General features: G+C 38.4%; 1 protein-coding gene across 2 annotated transcripts in view; it reads right to left on the bottom strand.

Moving 5' to 3' along the window:
* LOC124555465 (myotubularin-related protein 14) overlaps positions 1 to 18,398 on the bottom strand; it is a 146,691-nt gene extending 128,293 nt beyond the window's left edge. Inside the window, exon 1 of one of the 2 annotated variants that reach the window (XM_047129387.1) lies at positions 18,247 to 18,398. In XM_047129387.1, coding sequence (XP_046985343.1) covers positions 18,247 to 18,333 — 87 coding nt within the window. In that variant the 5' untranslated portion in view covers positions 18,334 to 18,398. Of the gene's footprint in view, positions 1 to 5,037; positions 5,216 to 18,246 lie in introns of those variants that run through there. The other variant, XM_047129388.1, reaches the window with a different exon arrangement.
* Between the last annotated feature and the right edge of the window lie 7,768 nt (positions 18,399 to 26,166).

The following is a 26,166-nucleotide window of genomic DNA, read 5'->3' as shown; positions in this document are numbered from 1 at the left end:
ATCAACACGTACACAAATCAGTGGTACATTATTTATGCAAATTACATGACCTGAGTATAGAAATCTAATGCCACATACCTCCACAAACCTACCAACAACCCATCGGATCCCTAATACGCAATCAGTGCTGTATTTCATTCTAAAGGTGGACAAACAAGTTATTAAGCAGGTTGTCACAATGTTTTGACTCATCAGTGTAACTGCTTCATTCATTTGATGATAACTACACTGCACAATTCAAGACCAGATACCTGCATCATGTTGCTTGATGAGACAGGTCTTATCACCAACAGACCTTCTGTGACAGTATGGCATTGTTGTTACAGAGGAAATGAGTTTTACACTGTTTGAAGTTGTGCCACACATGTAGTTCCTGAGCACACTGCACAGCAACAGATATAACAGTATCAAGAAACTGGAGAATTCACAGGCATTGGAGTCTGTAACATTGCATCACCAGCTGAAAACTTTAAGAGTTGCTGTCCACACACTAACATCAAAGTACAGATTGGTAACACCTGTCACAAACAGTCATGAGAAGATATGATGGTGGAACAACTGATGTGTATAGACAATGACATCTGATATTTTCCTTTTGAACTTGGGAGAGATCCTCAGTACGCAACAATCTTAACGCACTCGGTACTAGAGTGTCAAACAATTTTTGGACAAAAACACTGTTTGCAGCAGTAAACACTTTGCTGCACCTTGACATTTCTGTTTCTGATATGTGTACCGCTGGACTCTGGGCGCAAGTAAACAAAAATACCAGAAAATGGAACTATAGATCTCAAATTGTGAAACATATCAGTCTGTCACCTCAACCAAGATTTTACTTTCACATTCATTGGCTTCAACAACTCACAACTAATCTGTCATCCTAACATAGACCTCAAACTACACTAAAGATCAGACTGTCACTATAACATAGATTCCATACTCACATTCACTGGTTTCACCAACCCAAACCAAATTGTCACCTTCCAACCTACCACAGAGTTCAGCCTATAGTAAGGAAAGTCTGTCACCAAAACACAGACTATGCCTTTGAGACAAAATTATGTCATGTCATAACCACCCTGAAGTCCAAATCCAAAAGCAGGGCTGTCAATGAACTACGAAACATAGCACTGGATGCACATTTATAAAAACATAAACGTACAGCCACACAGAGGGTGAGTGCTGCTATTTATTCGAACACTGAATATTTCAGAATATACAAGTACAAACATAGAAATTTTGGGAACTTTCTAGAAAATATAACAGCTAAATAACAAATAATTGCTGGTTGTCAGATTTGAACTGGTGACCGACAGCATGTAAGCCAGAGACACTGACCAATATGCCACACTGTTCGCCACACAGCTCGCACCACTGTTCCCTCTCTAGGAGAAACAACGAACCACTGTTTCAGAAGTTCTTGTTGGAGCTGACCACAGCACCCTTGATATAAATCTTGTCCATGTTTGGTTGCTTGGTTCATTTAAAAGAGAGAGGGAGGGACAAAACTGCTAGGTCATCGGTCCCTCATTCCGATTAAAATAATTCCACAGAGGCGGGAGTAAAATAATCGAGACATACAAAACACAGCTGGAAGAAAGGAGAAAAATCACACGAATGACAGAAGGGCAACAAACACTAAAATGGACAAAATCGGACAAGAAAACCACAGAGATATGCAAGAAACATGAAGAAGAGATCAAAACAAAAGAGCAGATTACCATGGCTGGCTGACCATGAGAATAAAAAGGAGAAGCCAGCCACTCTGCAACAAATTAAAACCTCCATCCTAAAAGCACTAGGGCATAGAACACAGAGCGACAAAGAACACGTGCTAAAACTTAGTTCAAATGATAAAACCCACCCTCACGAATAAATCTTAAAACTAAAGCTGCTGTTGAGGCATTGTTGCCCAACACCGAAGGTAGGGTGCTGGGAAAATTTAAAGTCCACCGCAGAGCGGCGGAAAGGGGGCAGTCCAGCAAGAGGTGGACGACCATCGTTTGTGAGCCACCGCGACACCTAGGTGGGTCCTTGCGACAGAGGAGGTAACCATGCGTTAGTCATGTATGGCCAATGCAGAGCCATGGAAGTGTACGTGAATGGACCTCAAGGAGGGGTGGTAACAGGAAGGACTCCAGTTCAAACCGAAGGGACCGGACGCAAACTAAAATCGTAAGCCCTGACCTGGGCTGCCGAAGGGGGAGATGAAACGCCATGGTTGAGAAAAGGAGACGGTAATTTGGATGCATAGGAGAACTACAAATGTGTGCAACGTAACTGGTGAGCAGTTGTGCATGCCTAACCTTCAATAGAGGGACTCTGGCCTCCACTAGGACACTGGTCACCGAACTCGTTTCAAAAGCTCCCGTCGCTACGCGAATGCCACAGTGGTGCAGTGGGTCGAGTAAACGCAACTCTGAGGGTGCCATCGAACCGTAAACCAGACTCAATAGTCAAGGTGGGATTGAACAAGGGCTCTGTAGAGTTGCAGCAGTGTAGAGAGATCTGCACCCCAATTGGTGTTGCTCAGGCAGCAGAGGTCATTGAGGTGCTGCAAGCACTTCCGCTTAAGCAGACAAAGGTGAGGTAGCAAAGTCAATCGGGCATCGATAACCAGTCCTAATATGTCTCCACAACAGTGAGTGGATCGTCATTAAGGTAATGTTCTGGTTCTGGATGAGCAGTGTGATGTCGACACAAATGCATGACACACGACTTCGCGGCTGAAAATTGGTAGCTGTGGGCTAGAGGCCATCCACGACTGCGCCTTGTGAATGGCTCCCTGTAGGCACTGCTCAGCAACACCAGTACTGGAGGTGCAGTACAAAATGCAGAAATCGGATGCATACAGAGAAGGTGAGACCGACGGCCCTACAGCTGTTGCTAGACCGTTAATAGCCCCTAGAAATAGTCACACACTCAATACGGAGCCCTGCGGAACACCATTCTCCTGAATAGGGGGGAGGGGGGCGGGACTAAGGGAGGCACTGACTTGGACACAGAAAGTACGGAGTGACAGGAAGTTTCGGATAAAAATCAGGAGCAGGCCCCGGAGACCTCACTCACACAATATGGCAAGGATATGATGTTGCCACGTCGTGCCGTATGCTTTACTCAAGTAAAAAAAGACGGCAACTAGATGTTGGCATCTGGTGAAGGCTGTTCGGATGGCAGACTTGAGGGACACAAAATTATCAGTGGTAGAGCGACCCTGGAGGAAGCCGCCCTGACATGGAGCCAGTAGGCCACGTGACTCCAGGACACAACCTAATCGCTAACACACCATACGTTCCAGCAGCTTAGAAAGTTGATGAGGCTGATGGGCCAGTAGCTATCCATATCAAGTGGGTTTTTACCGGGTTTGAGCATTGGAATGATTGTGCTATCCCGCCATTGTGATGGAAAGACGCCATCACACCAGATCCGGTTGAAGATGACGAGGAGATGTCACTTGTAGTCAGACAAAAGACGTTTAATAAACTGACTGTGGACCCGATCTGGCCCAGGAGCTGTGTCAGGGCAATGTGCAAGGATGCTGAGAGCTCCCACTCTGTAAATGGGACCTTATAGGGTTCACTGTGGCATGTAGTGAATGAGAGGACTTACCTATCCATCCACCGTTTGAAGGTGCGAAAGGCTGGGAGGTAGTTCTCCGACACAGAGGCTTGAGCATAGTGCTCAGAAAAGTGCTCAGTAATCGCGTTTGCGTCAGTAGATAACACGCCATTGATGTTAATGACAGGGACACCCGTTGGGGTCTGGTACCAAAAATGATATCTGATCTTTGTCCAGACTTGGGAAGGTGACGTATGGTACACAATGGTTGACACGTACCTCTCCCAACACTCCTGTTTGCATCATTTTATAAGCTGGCGAACGCGGGCAGGGAGCAGCTTAAAGGCTATTAGGTGCTCTAGGGAAGGGTGCCACTTATGTAGCTGTAGAGCTCGCCAATGCTCTTTAATTGCCTCAGCAACTTTCAGATACCACCAAAGGACTGTCTTTCACGGGGAATTGGAGGGGGGGGGGGGTCACTTAAAGAATGAGGGATCGCGTTTTCTGACGCAGAAACGATAGTTGTAGTGACCTGCTCAACGACAACAGCGATGGCACCATGTGGGAGAGATTCACCGGTGACGCTGGAGGTGAAGGCTTCCCAGTCTGCCTTGTTTAAAGCCCATCTGGGTAGGCATCCATGGGCATGACGCCGTGGGAGTGACAGGAAGATGGGGAAGTGGTCACTACCACACAGGTCATCATGTGCTCTCCAGTGGATAGATGAGAGAAGACCAGGACTGCAAACTGCAAGATCAATGGCCGAATATGTGCCATGTGCCACACTGAAATGTGTGAGGGCACCCGTATTTAAGAGGCAGAGGTCGAGTTGTGACAGTGAATTTTCGACCTCCCTGCCTTTGCCAATAAGCATGGTGCCACCCCACACGGGGTTATGCGCATTAAAATCTCCCAAAAGTAGGAAAGGTTTAGGGGGTTGATAAATCAGTGCAGCTAATACATTCAGGGGTACTGCACCACCTGGAGAAAGATATACACTGCAGACAGTTATTTCCCGTGTCGTCTGTATTCTGACCGCCACAGCTTCAAGAGGGGTTTGAAGGGGTACGGTTCACTACAGACTGAGTTTAGGACATAAACACAAATTCTAGCTGACACTCAATTATAGTCGCTACAGTTCCTGTAATATCCCTTATAACTGTGGAAGACAGGTGTCCGCATTGCCGGGAACCAGGTTTCCTGGAGGGCAATGCAGAAAGTAGGTGTAAAGCTTAACAGCTGCCATAGCTCAGCTAGGTGGTGGGAAAAACTGCCACAATTCCACTAGAGGATTACATGATCACAAGACTGTGAGGGTGTGGGTGATGTCTCTGTGCTTCTTCTTCTTGATGAAGGGTCATAATCCTTGATTTCATATGTGACATCTGATATACAATGAAGGACATGGTACAGCTCAAAACAGCACTTTAGTAATTTGTCCAACAGTCCCACTTTCCATGCAGGCATAAAAATTCATACCAAGTATCCTGGGCAGTATCCCATTGGCCAATGTTTGACACTGCAGCACTCTCGGTCGTTCGGCTGGGCATTCATGGTCTGTATGCAAGCAAGCTGCCTTCCTTCAGTCTTAGTGATGATGTGGATGTGTTTCACATAGTTATCCTGAGTATCATCTAGTTGAAACGGGAACAGTGTATCTTTTGTCATTTCAGCCTCGCAACTGTGGAGCAGAAAAAATGCAATGAAGCCTGTGGTGTTTTGCCTCACTGTGTTGTACACAAATGTGATGATGTTCAGTATAGTACCCAAATCTCTGTCAAACACCAATGTGTGCCGAGAGCATATCTGTCAACATCTTACTAAAGCATTCTGTGGGACCATTCATCTGTGGTACCATGTAGTAGTTATCCTGCAGAACATGTCACAACACGATATCACCTCCAATACTAGTCTCCACTGGAAAACTTTTCCACAATCAGATATCACCACACAGGGTGCTCAGTGCCTCAAAATGATTTCTTCTTTAGCTAACAATGATAAACATTTAACACTACAAAAAGTTGGCCCAAGTCGGCTACTGCCCGGACAGATTCATCTCTCTGACTTTCGTGCCATGAAGCAGCTAAGGGTGTTCATTTCACTGTAATTTCATTCTAATGAGCCGCATAGTCACCGATGGTATCTGACATGTCCAAAAGAACAGATACCATCTTAGCATATATATGTCTAGGATGGCCACAATGGAAACGCATTAGCGTATTGTCCTCTATCCTCTACATGTCTCTCCTTCTGTGTGGCATTATACTTTGTGGAGTTGATTCAACCTACATGGCTAGGTTCTATGTTGTTGTTTGATGACTGTAACACGAGACAGAGTTAGCCACGTCCAATATTCCTGGCATGTTCTACTGGTGATAGAGATTGGTGCTAAAGATCGACACACTACTTCTATTACTTCTTGATGTATGGCACTGACAGTTATGGCTGCTACCTCTCGCTTTCTCAGTCCAACAGTTCTAGTTGCCATAAAAGTGTTGTACATTTTCTCTTACAACATATCGAGTTCATGGTGGTCTACCACAACTGCCATAGGGTCCACATTTGTGTGTCAACAATACTTCATTTGTCACTCTTTTCTGTTACAGTTTCCCAATGCACTGGCACCACTTAATCAACTCCTCAGCTGTTATGACATCATTTACCAGAAGAGCTTGGTACATGTCTTCCGCAACCCCTTTCGTCAAGTATGAGACTGTTTGCTTCTCTCACATCTGGATTCACAATGTGGCACAGGGCCAAAATATTCTGTATGTATATCTGTATCATTTTCCTGTAATGTTGAGTCCCATTCTGCAAGTTATGTTCTGCTACTCTAATTTACTGTTGATTGTCATCACCAAATGTTTTCTTCAGTGTGGCTTGGAACTTGTCCCAGCTAGCTGGATTCCTCTAACCAATGCTGGTATGTGCTGTCCAAGTAAATGCACATATTTTCCAAACACATAGTGCCACTCCACCTATTATACTTGGTGACTCAATCATATCTTTTTAGCCATTTCGTCGAATCCTGGCCAGTGTCTCTGGAAAACACAGACTGGTGCCCGATTTGCAGCTGACTTGTTGCTGTTTCAGAATCCTGTGGTATCCTGAGTATACGGGCTTTGGGAACAATGTACAGTTTGAACACCAGTTCCTGTCCATGTAGGCGACGCCTTTTACATAGCCTAATTGGAGCCACGGTTATGTAGATGTTTTGAAGTACTCAGCAACTCCACAAGACAATGTCATGTCATAACCACACACAAGTCCAAATACAAAAGCGGGCTCATCAGTGAACTACAACATTTAGTACTAAAAGCACATACAGCCAGAAAAGAACTGAACTCCTGGCTGGAGATTGCTGCTATTTATACAGACTTCAAATATTCCAGAATATAGAAACATCATAAACATAAGAAATTTCAAGAACTTTCCACACATGATAAATAGCTAAATAACAAATGACTGTTGGTGGTCAGGTTTGAATGGGAACCTCACAGTACACCAGCCAGTGACTAAACCCAAACATCCAAAACGCGTGGAGCTTAAAATACAGCATATCAACCAACCTATGGGAGAAGTTGTCATAGGTAAATTCCTTGGAATAAATATGGAAAAGAACTAAATCAGGGTTACATATGCTGAGTTCCTATCAAATAAATTAAGCAGTTTTGCATTTGGAATGCAGATACCGGCAAATGCTATTGATGTAAGCACACGAAAAATTCCATATCACTGTTACGTTGAATCTTGTCATTAGGTATGGTTTAGTTTTCAGGAGAAGTTCAAATAGTGTCTTGGATAATGGAGCTGTAGAAGAAAATTGTCAGATACATGTGTACTGCACAGCAAGATGAATTTTGCCAACCATTACTTTGGTAAAAACAAATCCTAACTATTCCCTCCCTTTTACATTTATGAAATTTTAAGGTTTGTATACACCAGACAAAAATTATTTGATGAGAATCATTTTATGCACACAGACAACAAGAGAATGAAAGAATTTATGCTTCCCGCACAGTGCTTGAAATTATATTCACAGTCTGCCCAGTATGTGGTGATGAAACTACATACTAAATTAACAGGCAAAAGCATACCTTTAAATATAAAGCCTGATCACTTAAAATTAAGGCTGCAGGACATTTTGCGAGAGAAATGCTACTATTTGGTGGAAGAATTAATGGAGGATAAACTGATAATTTGAGCAAAGTGTAAGTTAGTATTAGATTTTTTCCTTTGACAAAACTGTATTGATCATCATCATCATGATACTGTTATTAATGTGAGCTGTTCTCTAGTAGTGGTGAAGTTGTACTACAAATTTGATGAGTCTCCTACACTTTAATCAAATGATTTAGATTGTGTACATTATCAGACTACTAAATCACAATTCCCAGCGTCCCCTTGGCTGCCTCCAACTTGAAAAGGAAATGCATTACTAGCATCTGCTCTATATCGCACAGAAGTGCAGCAGTTGGACAGCCCTTTGTGAAGTATAACCATGCCAGCTCAGAATAACAAAGTAGTAAAGTTCAGTTAATCACATTACCATATTTCCAACATTAATCCATACAGTGCAACGCTAGTTTCGGGTGGCCAGGCTACAAAGTAAATAGGTGGTCATCGACGAGAGGCTCTGTGATGGGCATGGAGGCTATCAAATACAATTACCCAAGGATAGTGTTAATGAAACTGGAAAAAACTTGTTTGTCTAGATTACAGACATAATGATGGAGACTAAATTCCACAAATAGTGTGTTCTCTTAAGGGAATCTAAAACAACTAACACATTCACTCCCATAACACGTTAAGCTTAAATTGCAGTAGCAAGTCATGATTAGAATGCTGGAGCCTGAACAGAAAATAGTAAAATCATTAGTGATAATGAGCAATCAACAGTCCTCCACTGTGAAAAATACATCATCAGTTCCTACAGGTATAGTAAAAAAAGTCAGCAGGATCAGTTACAACCAACACATTTAATGTTAACATTTCAAGCTACATTTCTTTCAAAATGATTCCTCTTTTCGGACACTAGCCCAAATATTTGAACAGTTCTTCAAAACAGTATCAAATCCATTATCGCAGAACCTTTTACTGTCACACTGCATCTCCCCCTCCCCCCCCCCCCCCCCTCCACAGGGTTTATGAAACATTAGCATTTCAATTCCATTTCTAATCACAGAGGCGGGAGGTGGGGGAGGGAAGGGGGGAAATCAGCAGTTGTGAGGTTGAACAACCATCATTGCCCAACATATTTTTACCTTCATACTTGTTACGCAAACTGGCATCTATGGTATAGGTAGATATGCCATTACACTGGTCTTTTACTTTATAAAGCAATTTCAATTACTACTTCAATTACTGCACTTCTCTGGGTGCTGCAGTCTATATGAGAGGTAGAGTATAGTTGCTCCACATTTCACACTAGTCTCTATTAGAGCTCAAGTGCATGATTAATAAACAATCCTAACACAGACTGCTATAGACAGCCCACTATGATATACTGGGTGGGGTGGAATGTTGTTCATTTGTTGCCAATCTGCTGAACTGATACACTAATTTGAATAAAACATCCTCAGGCTTCCAACCATGTCAACTGGTTTTCGATTGAGCACTGCTTGACAGTTATGTAGTGGCTGTTGGTATCCCCTTATATACTCAAGCTGCTGTGACATCACAGGTGCTCAAGCCACTGCAACATATGGGCATACTTTGACTCGGCATTCAGTGCACCCATTTCCAACCCGCGATGACTGGATCAGTTCTTGCTGAACAATTCTACCATTTTATTACTAAATGCTTACCAATGAGCAAATGCCCCACCACCATCATGCTTATTTCTAAATCTGACTCAACTACATATTACACTTTTTAAAAAGTTTCACTTACACATCTTCCTGTTTTCACCCAGAGAGAACAATGACAAATTAATTATCTAAAGGAATAATTTGATGTGTAACATCTTATGAAGATGGAAAGTCATCATGGAGCCCTACAACAATACTGTGCCTCCTCACACTTTATCTAGTCTGATGAAGAGAACAGTGTTACCAGTGAAGGTAAATATGTTATAGCAACCTAATAGGCAGGCATTTTAAAATTGGTTTCTTGTAAAGTAATATAAAGAAGTCTTCCCTACACCAGCTTCCTCAATTCATCTAGATGTGTTAGTCACACAAGTTTCAATGTAAAACTGGACAAATCTTTCCGAGAGGTCTATCTTTGTCATTCCTGTTCTCCACCCCCTGCCCTCCCACAATTCTTTTTCATCAAGGAGCCCGTATTAGTTGGGCATATATCTTGTGTCATATTATCTTGCACACAAGGTAGAGCAGTTTTGTCACAGCTGATTTTGAAAACTCTTTCCTACCTTTTGTGAGGGCATGCTGAAAAGTAATGCATACAGTTATTCTATGTGGAAACTCTTAAAGCTTTTTAAATGGAACATCTGTTGTTAATATTCTGCATCATTATTCTTCATGCCTTCATATTTATTTCTCACCAGTCGCCCTGGCAATGAATACATTTCTCCCAATGAGAGACCAGTTTGTTGATACTGTCACTTGACTTTGTTGACAGAGCCATAAATTCACCTCTGCCTGCACCATTTCATCACTATCAAAGTAAGGTCCTCGAAGTTGTTCCATAAGTTTAGGAAACAGATAAAAATTGGATGGGACCAAGTGGGGACTGTGTGGAAGATGATCGATGACAGTTAACCCAAGGCGTCAGATTGTTGTAGAGGTCGCAGTGTTTGCTCGAAGGTGGTCTGGCATTGGTATGCTGGAGGAGAGGATGCTCAATGTGTGGACGAACTGTTAAAATTTGAAACTTGATTACTGCACACTATTTCTCTTGCACTTACATAGTTAGGTTACACACCGCCATGTTATGTGCCACAATTTGGATATCTCTAGTGGAACGGAACTGCAAATATGTAGACATGAAGAACAGAGACATAGACTATTAATAATGTTTGTTTCATTGAAAAAGTTTTAAAAGTTTTCACATTAAAAATTTTGGAAGCACTACTTTCCAGCACACTTTCATATAATAAATTTGAAACTTTCCAGTGTCCCTAGGTCTCCTTCACATATACAACCTTTTTACATTATTCTTACACCAAGTAAAATTCTACTACGTGGCTTCTGCTTTCATTCTTTTCTTGCTGTTCATGTTCGACTACTATTTTTCCAGCTCTTCCTTTTCCTACTACCAAATTCTAATCACCCATCATAATTAAATTTGCATCTCCTTTAAATGGCTGAATAATTTTCTTTACCTCACCATACATTCTGTCAATCTCTTCATCATCTGCGGAGCTATTAGGCTAATAAACGTGTACAACCATAGTGGCTGTTAGCTTTGTGTCTAACTTGGGTACAATAATGCATTCATTATAGTCTCCATAGCAGCTTACGTAAAGTTCTGTTTTCTTACACATTATCAGACTTACTCCTGTATTATCTCTACCTGATTTTGTGTTGATAACCTTGCACTAACCTGACCAGAAGTCATGCCCTTCCAAGGTACCCAATTCACTAATTCTCATTATATCCAGCTTCAACCTATCCATCTCCTTTTTAAAATCTCTAACCTATCTACACACATCAAAAAAAGTTTGCATCACCTAGGTTCCGAGAGTTCCGGAACCTGTACAGAAAATTGGAATAGAGATTAACATAAACATCATTTCCATCATTTTATTGCTCATGGAAACCACACGTTACATGTTGTATCACCATGTAGTGAGACCTTCCGAGGTGGTGGACCAGATTGCTGTACACACCAGTACCTCTAATACCCAGTAGCACGTCCTCTTGCATTGATGCATGCCTGTACAAGTCGTGGCACACTATCCACATGTTCATCAAGGCTCTGTTGGCCCAGATTGTCCCAATCCTCAACGGTGTACATCACTCAGAGTGGTTGGTGGGTCACGTCATCCATAAACAGCCCTTCTCATTCTATCCTAGGCGTGTTTGATAGGGTTCACGTCTGGAGAAAATGCTGGCCACTCTAGTCGAGCGATGTCGTTATGCTGAAGGAAGTCATTCACAAGACGTGCATCATGGGGCCACGAATTGTCATCCACGAGGACAAATGCCTCGCCAATACGCTGCCGATATGGTTGCACTATCGGTCGGAGGATGGCATTCACATAACTTACTGCCATTACAGTGCCTTCCATGCCCACCAGCAGCATACGTTGGCCCCACATAATGCCACCCCAAAACAGCACATAACCCCCAGCCTGCTGCACTCACTGGACAGTGCGTCTAAGGCATTCTGCATGATCGGGTCTCTGACGATTATCTGGTTGAAGGCATATGTGACACTCACCAGTGAAGAGAACGTGATGCCAATCCTGAACGGTCCATTCAGCACGTTGTTGGGCCCACCTGTACCACGCTGCATGGTGTCGTGGTTGCAAAGATGGACCTTGCCACGAACGTCGGGAGCGAAGTTGCACAAAATGCAGACTATTGCGCACAGTTTTAGTTGTAGCACGACAGTCTGTGGCTGCACGAAAAGCAATATTCAATACGGTGTCATTGCTGTCAGGGTTCTTCCGAGCCATAATCCCTAGGTAGTGGTCATCCACGGAAATACGGAAGCGTCCGATTCCGCCCGTCTGCTTTGACCCATGACGTCACAAATATGGCGGAAATGACCATAAACCACGATTCCAATATGGCGCATATAAAGTCGGTACGTACACATTATGAGGACGAAAATACATCGAAAAACAAACACAGACACTTTCCACTAAAAGCCTAATGGCACTAACGTGACAAACGCGGGAAATGGGGTGTTTTTGGGTGGGGGCAAACTAAATATAAACACATTTAGACACCCACCCCTATACAAAACCACACAAAACGACGAAAAAAACCGAAATCGCAAAACTCCCCAAATACCACTAAACACAATATCATCTGGAATCTGACACTTCCCTTGACCTATGTAGCTCAACAGCAGCTCCCGATGCCATAAATTAGGATCAAACACTTCCCTTGGCCTGCACACTGTTAATTTTATCCGTCATATCCATTCCTGAACAAAAACAACAACCGATTTATTTTACTAAAATTACCACATGATGTATAGCGAACAACACTAAATTAACATTCACAAAAAATCGTTAACTCACTGAAACGAATTCCACTACAAACACAGCCGACACTCGAACAATTCTGGATAATGAGCAAAAGCAAACTGAGCCCATTCCACCACACAAACGAAAACCCTGAACATACCACCAGAGAGCACAACACACCACAACACAACGACATCTACAAACACGCCACACACACAAACCAAACTCTGCGCCATCATGACGTCACACACGACAACACCCTTACGTCACGGGTAAAAGCCGACGCATGGGATCGGATGCTTCTGTTGACCCTCATCCACTGCAGTAGTAGTCCTTGGGCGGCCTGAGCGAGGCACGACATTGACAGTTCTTGTCTCTTTGTATCCCCTCCATGTCCGAACAACGTCACTTTGGTTCACTCTGAGACGCATGGACACTTCCCTTGTTGAGAGCCCTTCCTGGCACAAAGTAACATTGCAGACGTGATCAAACCATGGTATTGGCTGTCTAGCCATGGTTGACCTACAGACAACATGAGCTTTGTACCTCCTTCCTGGTGGAATTACTGGAACTGATTAGCTGTTGGACCCCCTCGGTCTAATAGGTGCTGCTTATGCATGGTTGTTTACAGCTTTGGGCAGGTTTAGTGACATCTCTGAACAGTCAAAGGGACTGTGTCTGTGATACAATATACACATTCAACATATATCTTCAGGAGTTCTGGGAACCAAAGCAATGCAAAACGTCTTTTTTTATGTGCGTACATGACTAAGAGGTCTAGTATTCCAGGCTCCAAACTGCAAAATGACAGTTTTGTTGTTCTTGATGACAACATCCTCCTGAGTAGTTCCCGTCCTAAGATCCGCATGGGGGACAACTTCACCTGTAGAATATTTTCCTGACAGAATGCCATCATGATTTAACTGTACAGTACAGCAGCATGCCCTCTGGAGGCAAATATGGCAATATCATGTACTAAAAAATGTGACAATTCCATCTAATTCTCATCCACATTGTGATGCATAGATGAAATTTAAAAATATCCTAGAGCTACAATACTGTGCAGATGATAGTTTTAAAGATATGTTACTACTAAAAGTCTTCTATGGTTTCTACCATATATAATCTGAGGACTCCATAAGGTAAGCCTCCATGTGAGTTGAAGTTTTCACTTGTCTCTAATTTGTTAAACCCTCTATTTTGTAAACTACATGTAGAATAAATTAAATTTTGGTGTTAATATGCCATCAATTTCTATTTGCCTCTCAGTGCTAGCAACAGAAATAAAGAGAATCTTTAAGAAAAATTGTTTAGCACTAAAGACATTTCAGGTAAAAAAACAATTAATTGGAAATACTGTGCATGTCATAAAACACTATTAAAAGAATGGGTAAGGTGTTCTAATGAAAGTTTAAGTACAGACACTAGATTCAGTTTCAGATCATAACAGGAAAGAATATTGGTGTAAAAATGTCAAAGCACTGGCGAGAAGCTGATGATCTCTAATATTCCATACACTGACTCACAGTGGACAAGAGGACTTTAACTCTGAGAACACCTTAGACAGACGATATTCTACAAGTGGGACTCAACAACCACTGAATCTAGCAATACTGCTACAGGTACACTACAAATAATACAAATAGATTTTTCAAATCTTATCCTAAACACATAGAGTACACCAGGATTAGCGGAGGACATAATACCATGCCAATAGACCAATGACATTTCAATATGGTGACTGACCAGTCTTGTAAATTGGGGGTCGACAGAAGCGTACGATCCCACGCGTCGGCTTTGACCCGTGACGTAAGGGTGTTGTCGTGTGTGACGTCATGACGGCGCGGAGTTTGGTTTGAGTGTGGCTGTCTCCAGTTCTGTTTTATCTTATTTTATTTACTTTTCTGATCTGTTTGTTCTATCTGGTGAGTTTTTTTTTTAATTTAAAAACACTTATTACTTATTTTAATTATCTGTTTCCTCGAATTTCTGTTTTAGTTTATATTTATCTTTCTGATCTGTTCGTTCTATCCCGTGAGATTTTTTTTTTTTAAAGACAAAAAACACTAATCAGCTACTGAAGCATCTTTATCTTCTATGGGTTGCAGGGGTTACGACCCCTGGGGAGGTGGGTGGGTATTCATACATGGGTGTCTTCACTTACACGTTGTAGCTACGCAAGGCGCCTAAATTTGTTTATATTTAGTTTGCCCCCCCCCCACCCAAAACACCCCATTTCCCGCGCTTGTCCCGTTAGTGTCATTAGGCTTCTTGCGGAAAGTGTGTGTGTTTGTTTTTGTTTCCGCCATATTTGTGACATCATGGGTCAAAGCAGACGAGTGGGATCGGACGCTTCCGTATTTCCTAAATCGGCTCATGGGTGATGTCACTAATAACAAAAGACAAAAAATTATAGGGCCTCCACAGGAATAGGTGTGTTTTGGGTGGGGAAGATCTTACAACTCAAGTTTCTGCATTTTGTAACACAGCAATAAAATGTGTAGATAGATACAGCCATTGATGCAAAAAATACAAGTAAGGATACTGCAACAACATGTAAAAAAAAAAAAAAAACCTTGAGGACATGGTCTAGTTGTGCATGCGAATAAAACATGGATGTCTCATGTCATATAATGGGCCTTTTACACACTTTCATTCTAGGGAGTACAAGAGCTTGAAATAATTTACTCTTAGTGATTTAGGTCAATCACGGAAAAACCTATTATCAGGGTGGCCAGACTTCCCCTGCCAAATAGCAGTACAATGAACCACAGCTCCACACAGATCTATATTACTGTCTTTAGATTAAATGATTGATTGTGTAAGAATAGCTGAGGCATCTCACCTGATGTAACATGCAAACATTCAGGGTCAGTACACATTTAACTTAAATAATCGTTAATGCCAAGTGTAATTAGCCCTCATCTGTTGGCCCCCCTTCCAGTCATCAATGTCTACATCACAATACTTACAACAATAAAGTAAAATATAAATTTAGATTTCAGACTATGGGATAAGTTTTATTTTCTGAACACATTTTATTCATTTACTTTTAATGTCACATAATTTAAATGCTGTGAGAAAACTTCCAGTGGCCTTAATATAAGTACAAAATTCATACATGCTTAATTATGTTGATCAAACAAAGCAGTTCAAAAACTGTGTGTGGTTGACCCAAACAATCAGAAATATCAGCAATAAGGTAACTCAAATCATATTCTAGACAATGGTGATACCTGAAAACAACACAAAGACTCTATAAGAATTCCATATGTTCAATGAGCATCTTACTAAATGTTTAACTAACTGACTGACTGACAGATTCTCATTCCTTCTGCCCTCTTTATTTATGACTGCAAGTTGCAGCATATTTTGTGTGTAAGCCCATGAGATCATATACAGATAGAACATTTTATGGCACAATCAATCTGATGTGGTGAAACAATTAATGCTCAACAGCACTGTGATACATTAAGTCTACTACCAGAATGTGCGTGAAGACCCAAGTTATAAAATTTTCTCCTACACAGTAGCTTTCTATTTTTTCCTTTCCATTTTTCCAGATTCTCAAAGAGACCTACACAAAATCTAGCATTTTCTGTCTCATTGGTGACTGCAAACACACTGACCGTAGGGAGGTGTCACAATGGTCACACAATGGATTTATCTCCATCTGACAACTCCATCAAGTCTGTGGCCAGTCCTGCAGACAAGGCTGCAGCAGAATGAACTATTGCTGTGCACAGTCTCTTATTAAATCACCACTGCCCACACCAATGAAGACATACAGTGTAGTTACAAAACAAAGATAGGTCCATCCATAAACTGATTTTGTACACTTCAATGTGATACAAACATTGTATAAATTTCTGTCAACCATTATTGTAAAATCCCATGTGGGACTGAGCATTTAACTTATGGCTTCTACAATGCTGATCAACTAAACATGCACTGATTGTTTGCCAATTTACACAATATCACACACACTTCATTCTAAGAATTCAAACTAGCCTAGCTCAAAAATGCAAAGATGTCCAGGCAGAGACAATGAAAGGGATGAAATGGAGGGAAACATCCACGCTTGAATTGGAGAGCAAACAATCATGACATTGGTCAGCAAAATGGACAGGGGATTGCAAAAAAATGGTTCAAATGGCTCTAAGCACTATGAGACTTAACATCTGAGGTAACCAGTCCCCTAGACTTAGAACTACTTAAGCCTAACTAGCCTAAGGACATCACACACATCCATGTCCAAGGCAGGATGCGAACATGTGACCATAGTAGCCGCACGGTGCCTAGAACCGCTCAGCCACAGTGGCTGGCTAGGGGATTGCAAATGGCAGTAGTGTTTTGTTACCACAATATTTATTTGGCTTTAATATTCGCTGGCTCCAAAAACTCCCAAACAAACTGTCACTTTTAAACTTAGCATAAACGTTTGATGTACTACAGATAAGTCTGTCACCACAACCAAGAAGTCACTGGGGTGGGAGGTAGGGTGTCCAACACCACATTCTAACCCAAAAATGGTTCAATACTATTAATTGCCATGTATGTGTCACACATAATGGTACATTACAGTAAGGCATAACCATGCATCCGTACATTTACACACATACACAAATATATATACATTTCACAACTGTAAACTAGTTAATGCAACTATTGAAAAAGTGTTCTGTGGTACTGAGTCAGAGGGAGGAAAAAGAAGAGGGGGGAGGGGGGGGATGGAAGAGACTGAATATATAGGGATAAAAGAAAGATATACGAAAAAACAATAGGGGACAATTGTCCATCATCTAGCATGTACCTAGTTATCACTAATCTAGTTACATTAGTACACCACTGATTTTTCCGTTTATGAAATTTGGTAGGCTAAAGGTACAACGAAATCCTGCATATCCAAACCATACTAAATGTGACTACTTTCGTCCTTCTAAGAAAAACAACTTTTGACACATCACGTACCCAAATAAAATTGTACGTTGACATATCATGAACAATAATGAGTTTATTAACAAGCGTTCTGACGAATTGAATTTTATTTATTTTTACGTGTCATAAAAAAGTGTTTTGTGCATTTATGACATTCTGCTCAAATGCTCCTGACGTCTCAATACGTGGAGAAATAATTGTGTGTTAATAAAAATGGCAGCCACATAGTTTCCACGTCTTTATCTCCTAATATAATTTCAATGAATTGTACAGAATTTTTCTGTCACAATAAGAATAGGGATAACCGGGTTGGTGCTCCCCAACTAATTCTGTTATTCGCTTCACCAGTGCTATCAGATGACGGTCATATCTGCATCCTTCCCCATCTCCCGACATAAACAAAACCATCAAGTACACAGTGCAGAAACTTAAGAGAACCATACTGTTTCACACACAGGACACAAAAATAATGCCTACCACGAAAAAATAAATCTTAAGTTACATATACACTCGTACTTTACGGTACGATTCTGTTAGCTCCATCTCAAAAATCACAAAACTCTGCATAGCTCTCTATAATTACCAGATTTTTGCAATACGACAACAAACACAGCCAGTTTGACTAGAAGCAAACTAAACTTTCTCACCTTCGGATCCGATTCCCTTGCACGGTACGTATTTTTAGAAAAGTACTCCAACAATTGCTGCAGTTCTAAAGGTCTAATATAGTCCATTTTAAATTAAACCCCTTGTTTACAGTGTATACAATTTTTTGAAAAAAACATGTGCACAACAAACAAAACACTACACAGGCTACACCAAAGAGGTCTAATGCATTTATACGAAACCAGTCAGCTATACCATAGCTGTCATTTGATGTGTTTTCGATATATTTAAATTGCAAAATCGACTTTAGAAAGAAAGTTAAGATCGGAAGTCTCGAGTTGAGAATGTTGTAGTAATTTATCTCCTGGTAAGAGATTCTAAGAAACGACATCCAAACTAGATACTAGGTAGCGGCATTTTCACGATAAATGAATACTGTTTAAGAACCGAAATTAAAATTGGAAAACCTTTGTAAAATATTTAAGTTTTACTGTCCTGCCGTTATTTTGATGTGTCATCAATCGTCCCTGTTTTTCATGTTTCTTATTATTTTTGAAGTTTATTAATTTGATATCTGACCCATTAAAAACTTCTAGAATATCTTCTAGAGTATGTATTAATGGTGTAGGCTATAGAACAACCAGTTTTCAAAGGAGATACGCCTAGTCTGCCGAGTTATCAGTTGAGATTGTCATTTTTTTGTAGCAACAAAACTTAACAATTTTTACACCTTGCATCCCAATGTTTTAACAGATTATACTCTCAATGCATTGAATCCTTGAAACGTACTAAACTGATTTATAGGACATTGACAAAACTTAAAATTTACACAATAATTTTGAAACATTTGGATTGCTAGGGAGAGGAAACCAGACAGCGAGGTCATAGGTCTCATCGGATTAGGGAAGGACGGGGAAGGAAGTCGGCCGTGCCCTTTCAAAGGAACCATCCCAGCATTTGCCTCAAGCGATTTAGGGAAATCGCAGAATACCTAAATCAGGAAGGCCAGACGCGGGATTGAACTGTCGTCCTCCCGAATGCGAGTCCAGTGTGCTAGCCACTGCGCCACCTCGCTCAGTGTCAACTACATCTTCTGTAGAAAAATTAGTACTAATTTTTGTTCAACAGAGATAACATAATTTGCTTTTTGTAACATTGTAAGTGGACGAATGTAGGTCGATATTCCATGTATCTCTGCAGAATACCTTACCTCACTGCGAAAAGCCCAGACAACCATGTTCAGTGCGATGAAAATAGGAATAACACACATTTTCCTGTTTTTATCTCTATAAATAATCTGTCTTTTCCAATAATCCATAACATAGTAATATTTTCAGAAGTATTTTATGTTTCACACTATCACAGACAAGCTTTAGATTACTTTTACTATACTTACAATGACAATCATTACAGATATATTAACTCTAAAACACCATATATTAAAGTACAAAGAACCCATTGAGTTCATAGATTGTTTCGATATCTGAGTTGTCTCTCACTGTACTAATTCTTTATGAATTACATTATGAACTTCTTAGTAATGCTGAAATGCTAACACTATGCTAAATGGATCTACCACAGCGTAATAAACGATCTAGAGTCTAAGAAGAAAGATGATGTGTTATACTGGCCGTTTCAACAATGGCCTACTGTAGAGTTAAGTATGTATTGCGCAAACATAGAGAGTAAAAAAAATTCATTACAACATGTGTCTACAAATCCTTGGGCTTTGAGTTATAGCTTTCAAAATAGTGATAGTCACTAGAATGTTTTTCTGCCTGCAGGGACTTAATGCATGACGAAGTTCCACAATGAGCACATATGAGCATATGAAAGTCCATATGCAATTGTTCTATCTCATCGCCAAGTGGGGTTCTTCCTAAATATTTGGAACAGTGTAACTGATAAATCAGTTTGTAGGACCCAGTGTACTTGTGAACATCTTTACAGAGCGGGCATACACACACGTTCTAGAAAGCTCCGTTACATGATTTTGAAAATATTCTACAAATCAACTAAAGAAACACTGGTTTTTTGCTTTGCTTCACGAATTAAAATAATTCCAAAGATTTTTTGTGAACTACATACCTAGTAAACTGTAAGCAGTGTACAAAATTAACATAAACAAATCAATGATCACGTTATAAATTTTCAGTCTAGATATGAAACACTCAAGAAAGGTGGAATTAATTAGCTCCATTTTGGCTGTTTGCCCTTCCTTGTGTACATAAATGAGACAGTCGCTTCTCAGCTACCAGTAGGTACCCTATGCAGATGATTCCTCACTGTTATTTGTTTGTAAGCAAAAAGATGAGTTAACAGTGGTTGCAACTGAGGGGCTAAATCAAATAAATATTTATTTCCAGGATCAGGTTTCCAAGGTTAATACTAGAAAATCACAGGTATTGCCATTTAAACTTGCAAACTAACGCTAAACCTCCGACATTAATATAGGTGCACCTGAAGCAGCAGGTATAGAAGGCTGTAAACTTCTTGGTATTTACCTACCTGAAAATCGATGATGGATAAATCGTACCTATTTTATATGTATCAAAATCAGTTGTTCACTACATGTAAGGCAAATGCAAAATAGCATTACGAGAACACTTCTGCCGAAAATTAATTAAATCACGAATTTTTAACCATATTTATTTATTAGATATCTGAATACTATAATCATTAAATGATAAATTTTAACCAAATAACATGAAAAAATGATTGAATGTCAATTACATCACTGCATATTGTAAATAATAAAATGCTTTCACATGAAAAATTTGATTAAATTTTTTATTTGGTTATTTAACTGATTTCAATAATTGCGAATTATTCTTCAAGTTTTTGATTAACAAATATTTAAAATTTCCCACCCATAACTAGTGAGATAAAAAATTTCAGCTTAAAAATTCTGTATCATATTTCTACATAATATTCATGAAATTCATCAAGTAAATTCTATACTGTAAATATCGCTATCTTCATAGTTATTCATTCCTTTATATTTTAGTTTCATATGACCTTCTTCAAGATAATTAAAACCATATCAATTAATAAATTTCATTATATGTTTAGGGAATTAATTTTAGAATCGTTATTAATCTCTATACAAATTTTCTACCCACATGTAGTATTTAAATATTCACAACCAGTCATGTTATATAAAGATTTAATTCTAACTCATTAATTTTTTGACAGATGTAGACTTCTTGAACTTCTTAACAAATGATTCAACTTATATAAAAGATTTAAAAACTATAAGCTTTAAAAATACAGACCCAATAAAAGTTTTTAACTCTGTTTTTCATTATTAAAAATCTAATAAATTTTTATCTTCTAAATTAGTACAAATAAAATCTGAATAATGCATGTGCCAAATTTAAATTTGACACAAAAATTTTTGTTGAAGAACCCAGAGAATTACAAGTTAAATGTAATATTTGCAAAATTGTTTTAAACATTCTATTATTATAGAACATCTGTGAAGTTTAAAACATAATAATAGTATTGTAATAACAAATAGCTTTATGGGGATGAACGTCACGATCTTTAAAATTATGACTGAAAAGAATATTGAATTTACCAAAAATAATAAAAGATTAGATATATGTTTATACATCATTTTTAGAAGTTTCCCACATGAAAACCAAAAATTTTTCTCTTAATTCAGAAATTCTCAGTTAATATTCTGTGCTGAACATCATAAATGAAGTTCTTTTTCCCATAAAAAACTTATAAGCTTAAGTATCATTAAAAGTAGTGCATAACTTCATAGTAGTTTTTTGTAATGCTATAACAATTTCTTCGATTTATAGTTATAACATTAATATGATAATCTGCAATAAAACTATATTTATTATATTAAAATGCCTTTTAATTGCGTTAATTTCTTAAAACTACAAAATGAATTACAAGCTTTTGAAAAGATATTTGGTTGATATAAAGTAAAGATTTCTTGAGGAAAATTCCATTTCCCCATCTTTTTTGATAAATATTTTTTACTTTAACACTATCAAATAATGATGAATTAACTAATCAGACTGTAATCAATTAAAACTATTTCTCATATCTAATACAAATTTATTTTTAGTACACAAATCAGTGATTTGTATAATTTTTAATTCATGTGAAACTACTGGTATTTTAGGATTTTTAATCTTTATTGCTCTAATCCAGGTTCGTATTTTGGTTCACATTTAGCAATAGGAACTGGAATTTCCATATTTTCAATAGCAATTGTAAAATATTTACGCAAAGTATCTTTTATTTTGACTCCAAAATTAATTTAATTAGACCATAAAAAATAGCATAATTTGAACTCATACTCTAAATAAAACATATAGCAAGATCTCTCTCCCACCTTATTTCCTTATAATCTTTTAAAAAAGTCTCATATTTCTAAAGGCTAAGGAACTTAATTATTTGTTTTTCAATTTACAATTATTGTGTATACTTTCGGCCCATAGCTATTTCATCAGCAAGAGATGAAGTCGATCATATAAAAACAAATGAAGAAATAAAGATGTTCTATTATTGATATAATTCGGTTTCATTTTTTATAGGTACAAAAACAAATAATTCTCCCAAACAGTTATCAATTAATCTTTTGTAAGTTTACCAACATATATAGGGTAATCTGCGCCATGACTACCTATAATTTCAAAACTTACATTAAACTCGCATGAGTAAGATGATCCCCTCTATCACCAACATTTATATTAATCTCTGCGTCCTGTCAAACACATTATTTTTGGACTCGCCACTGACTGCAAAGAATAACGTTGATGGTTTTCAATTTTGTTCATATAGAAAGATTATAATTTATTAAACTTTTATTTTAAACTAATAAATTATTTAATTTAAATTATTTGAACACAAATTTATTAAAAGTAATTACTCTGTGAGTGTCAACTAAAGCAAGCTGTAATCTGCAACTACTTCATTTCTAAATTAATTGTTACTATAGCACCATTAAAATCGAATAAGGTACCATTTTCATTACCAAATCCACCATTACCAAATCTTGTCCAAATCCTTAATTTGTATGTCATGAACTGGAAGAAATAAAGGATATATTGGTTTATAAATTACAGGATCATTAAATTTTTAATTACGTTTAAAAGAAGTTTCTTGATGAAGATATTTATCTTTCTCTGCAAACATCCCATCAGCTAAATTAAATTTTCAACTAGTTAACTGGAACTGAACAAATTTCAGTAAGTTATTGGTGATGGTTTTTTTAGCTTAAATAATTTGATTGTAAAGCCTAAAACTTCCCTAATACTATCTTTTATATCTATGTATAATTTAACTTCATTATCAATTATAGCTCTGTTTAAAATTTCATCTTCTTATAAATTTTCTGCACTTTTTAAGCTATATTCACCAATATAAATAATTATAGATTCTCCATTGCAATACAGTTTATTGCGTTTTCCACTAACATTTCAGGTTAAAAAAGTTGAATGAAAACCAACTACTGCAACATTTTTGTAACTACCTCCTGTAGAAACTGATAATCGTTTTTGAGAAATGATAATTACTTTTTAATTGAAGTAAGTAGCTGATTTTATATCAATAAACTTTATTTAATTGTATGTAAACTGATTGAAAACCAAAAATTAGAATTCCAGAAATGAAATAAAAAATGCACATAGTAAACGTTTACCAAATTGTAGTGGATGTGCTATAATTGCACAAAGTGGCTGTGGGAAAACAACATTAATGATTGATAATTACACTTTAGCTCTGGTATCGTTAAATCAGAATAAAATAATAATTTATTTATACATTGTCAAATTCTAGATCAACCCAAATATCTAGAATTTATAATATTGTATAAAGGAAAAGAAAAAGGGTAATGTAGACAGTTTTCAACATTGTTAGTATTATTGAAAATAATGATGAAATTACACCACTGGAGTAATTTTAAAATTTGCTTTGCTATCTGTCATATAGTTTATGTTATTGGACAAATGATTTATGTTGCTACATATTGAGCTTTTTCCTTAGCCACCCACAGGTTTAATAATGGGTAATAAAGGTCATTTTTCTCTCTAGTATTGTAGGTATGGATCTCACTGTTCTTGTCAAATTGTGATGTGTTATTAATGATGAATTTCATTATCAAAAATATGTATCGTTATATCACAGTAAAATGCCTAGCTTGTTGAAGAGGTAACTGAATGACATTCATGTGTGAACACCACATATTATTCTTACTGCTCGCTTTTGTTCGATCACTACTATCTCGCTAAGTGGTGAGATAACCCCGTAAATTTTTCCATAAGACTTTATCGAGAGGAAATTAAAAAAATATCTCATAAGATTACTTCGTTTGTTTCCATGATTAACAATAATATGAAGAGCATAAGTAGCTGAATTTACTTGTTTGAGTACCTCAGTAAGAAGATATTTCATCAACATGTGCATCCACAAATTTGGACCATTCTACCCTTTTTACTTACACTTACTTATGTGCTGCATGAATTGTTGATATGACTCTATTCTTTGTACAGAGCTGAGAATAGTGTTAATTCTCAAAATTTAAGAAAGAGTTCATTTTCTGAGAACCATTTAATAATTCTGTGGAAAAGTCATTTACAATTTCTCCTGTTGCTTTCTCTCTAATACAGTCTCCAAAAAGTCCATTTCTGCTTGTTGAATGTTAAGCTTAAGGTCATTCACATTTATGGAAGGAATAGGGGCGAACACAAAATTTAACCCTGTGGGACTCTCTTTGTGATTTCTCTCTAGTCACAAATATTTTCTACCTTTCCAACACTATTTGACTTATTCACTATAACTTTTTGTGTTGTCCTTGTCTAGTATTATTCAAAGCAGGTGTTTGTATATCCATCAGTACCATAAAACGTGAGCTTTTCTAAGAGAGTAACATGGTCTACATATTCAAGTGCCACATGGGATATGGGTCACCCACAATGACATAGATGTAGTTCACAGTTTTTATGGTGCTATTGATTACCATGACAGGTCCCATGGAAGCTTAGGTACATGTCCCCAATAGCAAATTGTTTACATCATCCTGCATCTATGGTGTGGTGCATGCTTTGGCATATCTAGATATGACTATTGACCTGGTGTAACGATAAACTTAATTCTTACGACTGGGGGGCACATTACCTTGATCCATGGTCTTCACGTACAGGAAGTGATGAGTTTTATAGTTAGGAAGTCTTAAATCATTTCATATTTCTAGATTTCCAGAAGGTTTTTTACATTGTTCCATACAAACTGCCTCTCATCATATTGTGTGATATTCAAGTATCCTCCCAGTTGGATTTGTGGTTTGCCACCAGAAACGTCACAATTGGTAATAATTCACTGGAATAGACAGAAGAAATACCTGGCTTTCCCCAAGGAAGTGTTATCAGTCCTCTACAGTTCGTGTTCTAAATGGTATAAACGATTTAGGAGGCAACTGGAGCAACCCACGTAAGTTGTTTGCAAATCATTCTGTGGTTTGTTGTCTATTAAAATCATCAGAAGATCAATACTAATTGTAAAATGAGTAAGTTTAGATATATGTACACCATGTAAACAATAAAATGTGTGTGGTCCACCAGGCAAGTATTTAAAGAAATCCTTTCAATTTCGGTTACAGGACAAATCACACGAGTTTTAAGGTTGTCGATTCAACTAAATACCTAGAGATTACAATTACGAACTATATAAACAGGAGCCATCCCACAGCAAACGTTGTAGGGAAGGCACAGAACATGTAGCAGATGCAACAAATCTGCTAAAGAAACTACTTGCATCATGCTTGTGTGTCCTCTTTGGGAGTGTAGCTGCACAGTTCAAAGAAGATCAGCGTGTTTTTTATTATCGCGAAATAAAGGAGAATGTGTCACAGATATGATATGCAAGGTGGCATGGCAGTCATTAAAACAAAGACTTTCTTCGTTGTGGTGAGATCGTTTCACGAAATTTCAATCACCAAC

This window comes from Schistocerca americana, chromosome X (assembly GCF_021461395.2).
Source record: "Schistocerca americana isolate TAMUIC-IGC-003095 chromosome X, iqSchAmer2.1, whole genome shotgun sequence".
Lineage (NCBI taxonomy): Eukaryota > Metazoa > Arthropoda > Insecta > Orthoptera > Acrididae > Schistocerca > Schistocerca americana.
This window is presented reverse-complemented; position numbering and strand designations above follow the sequence as displayed.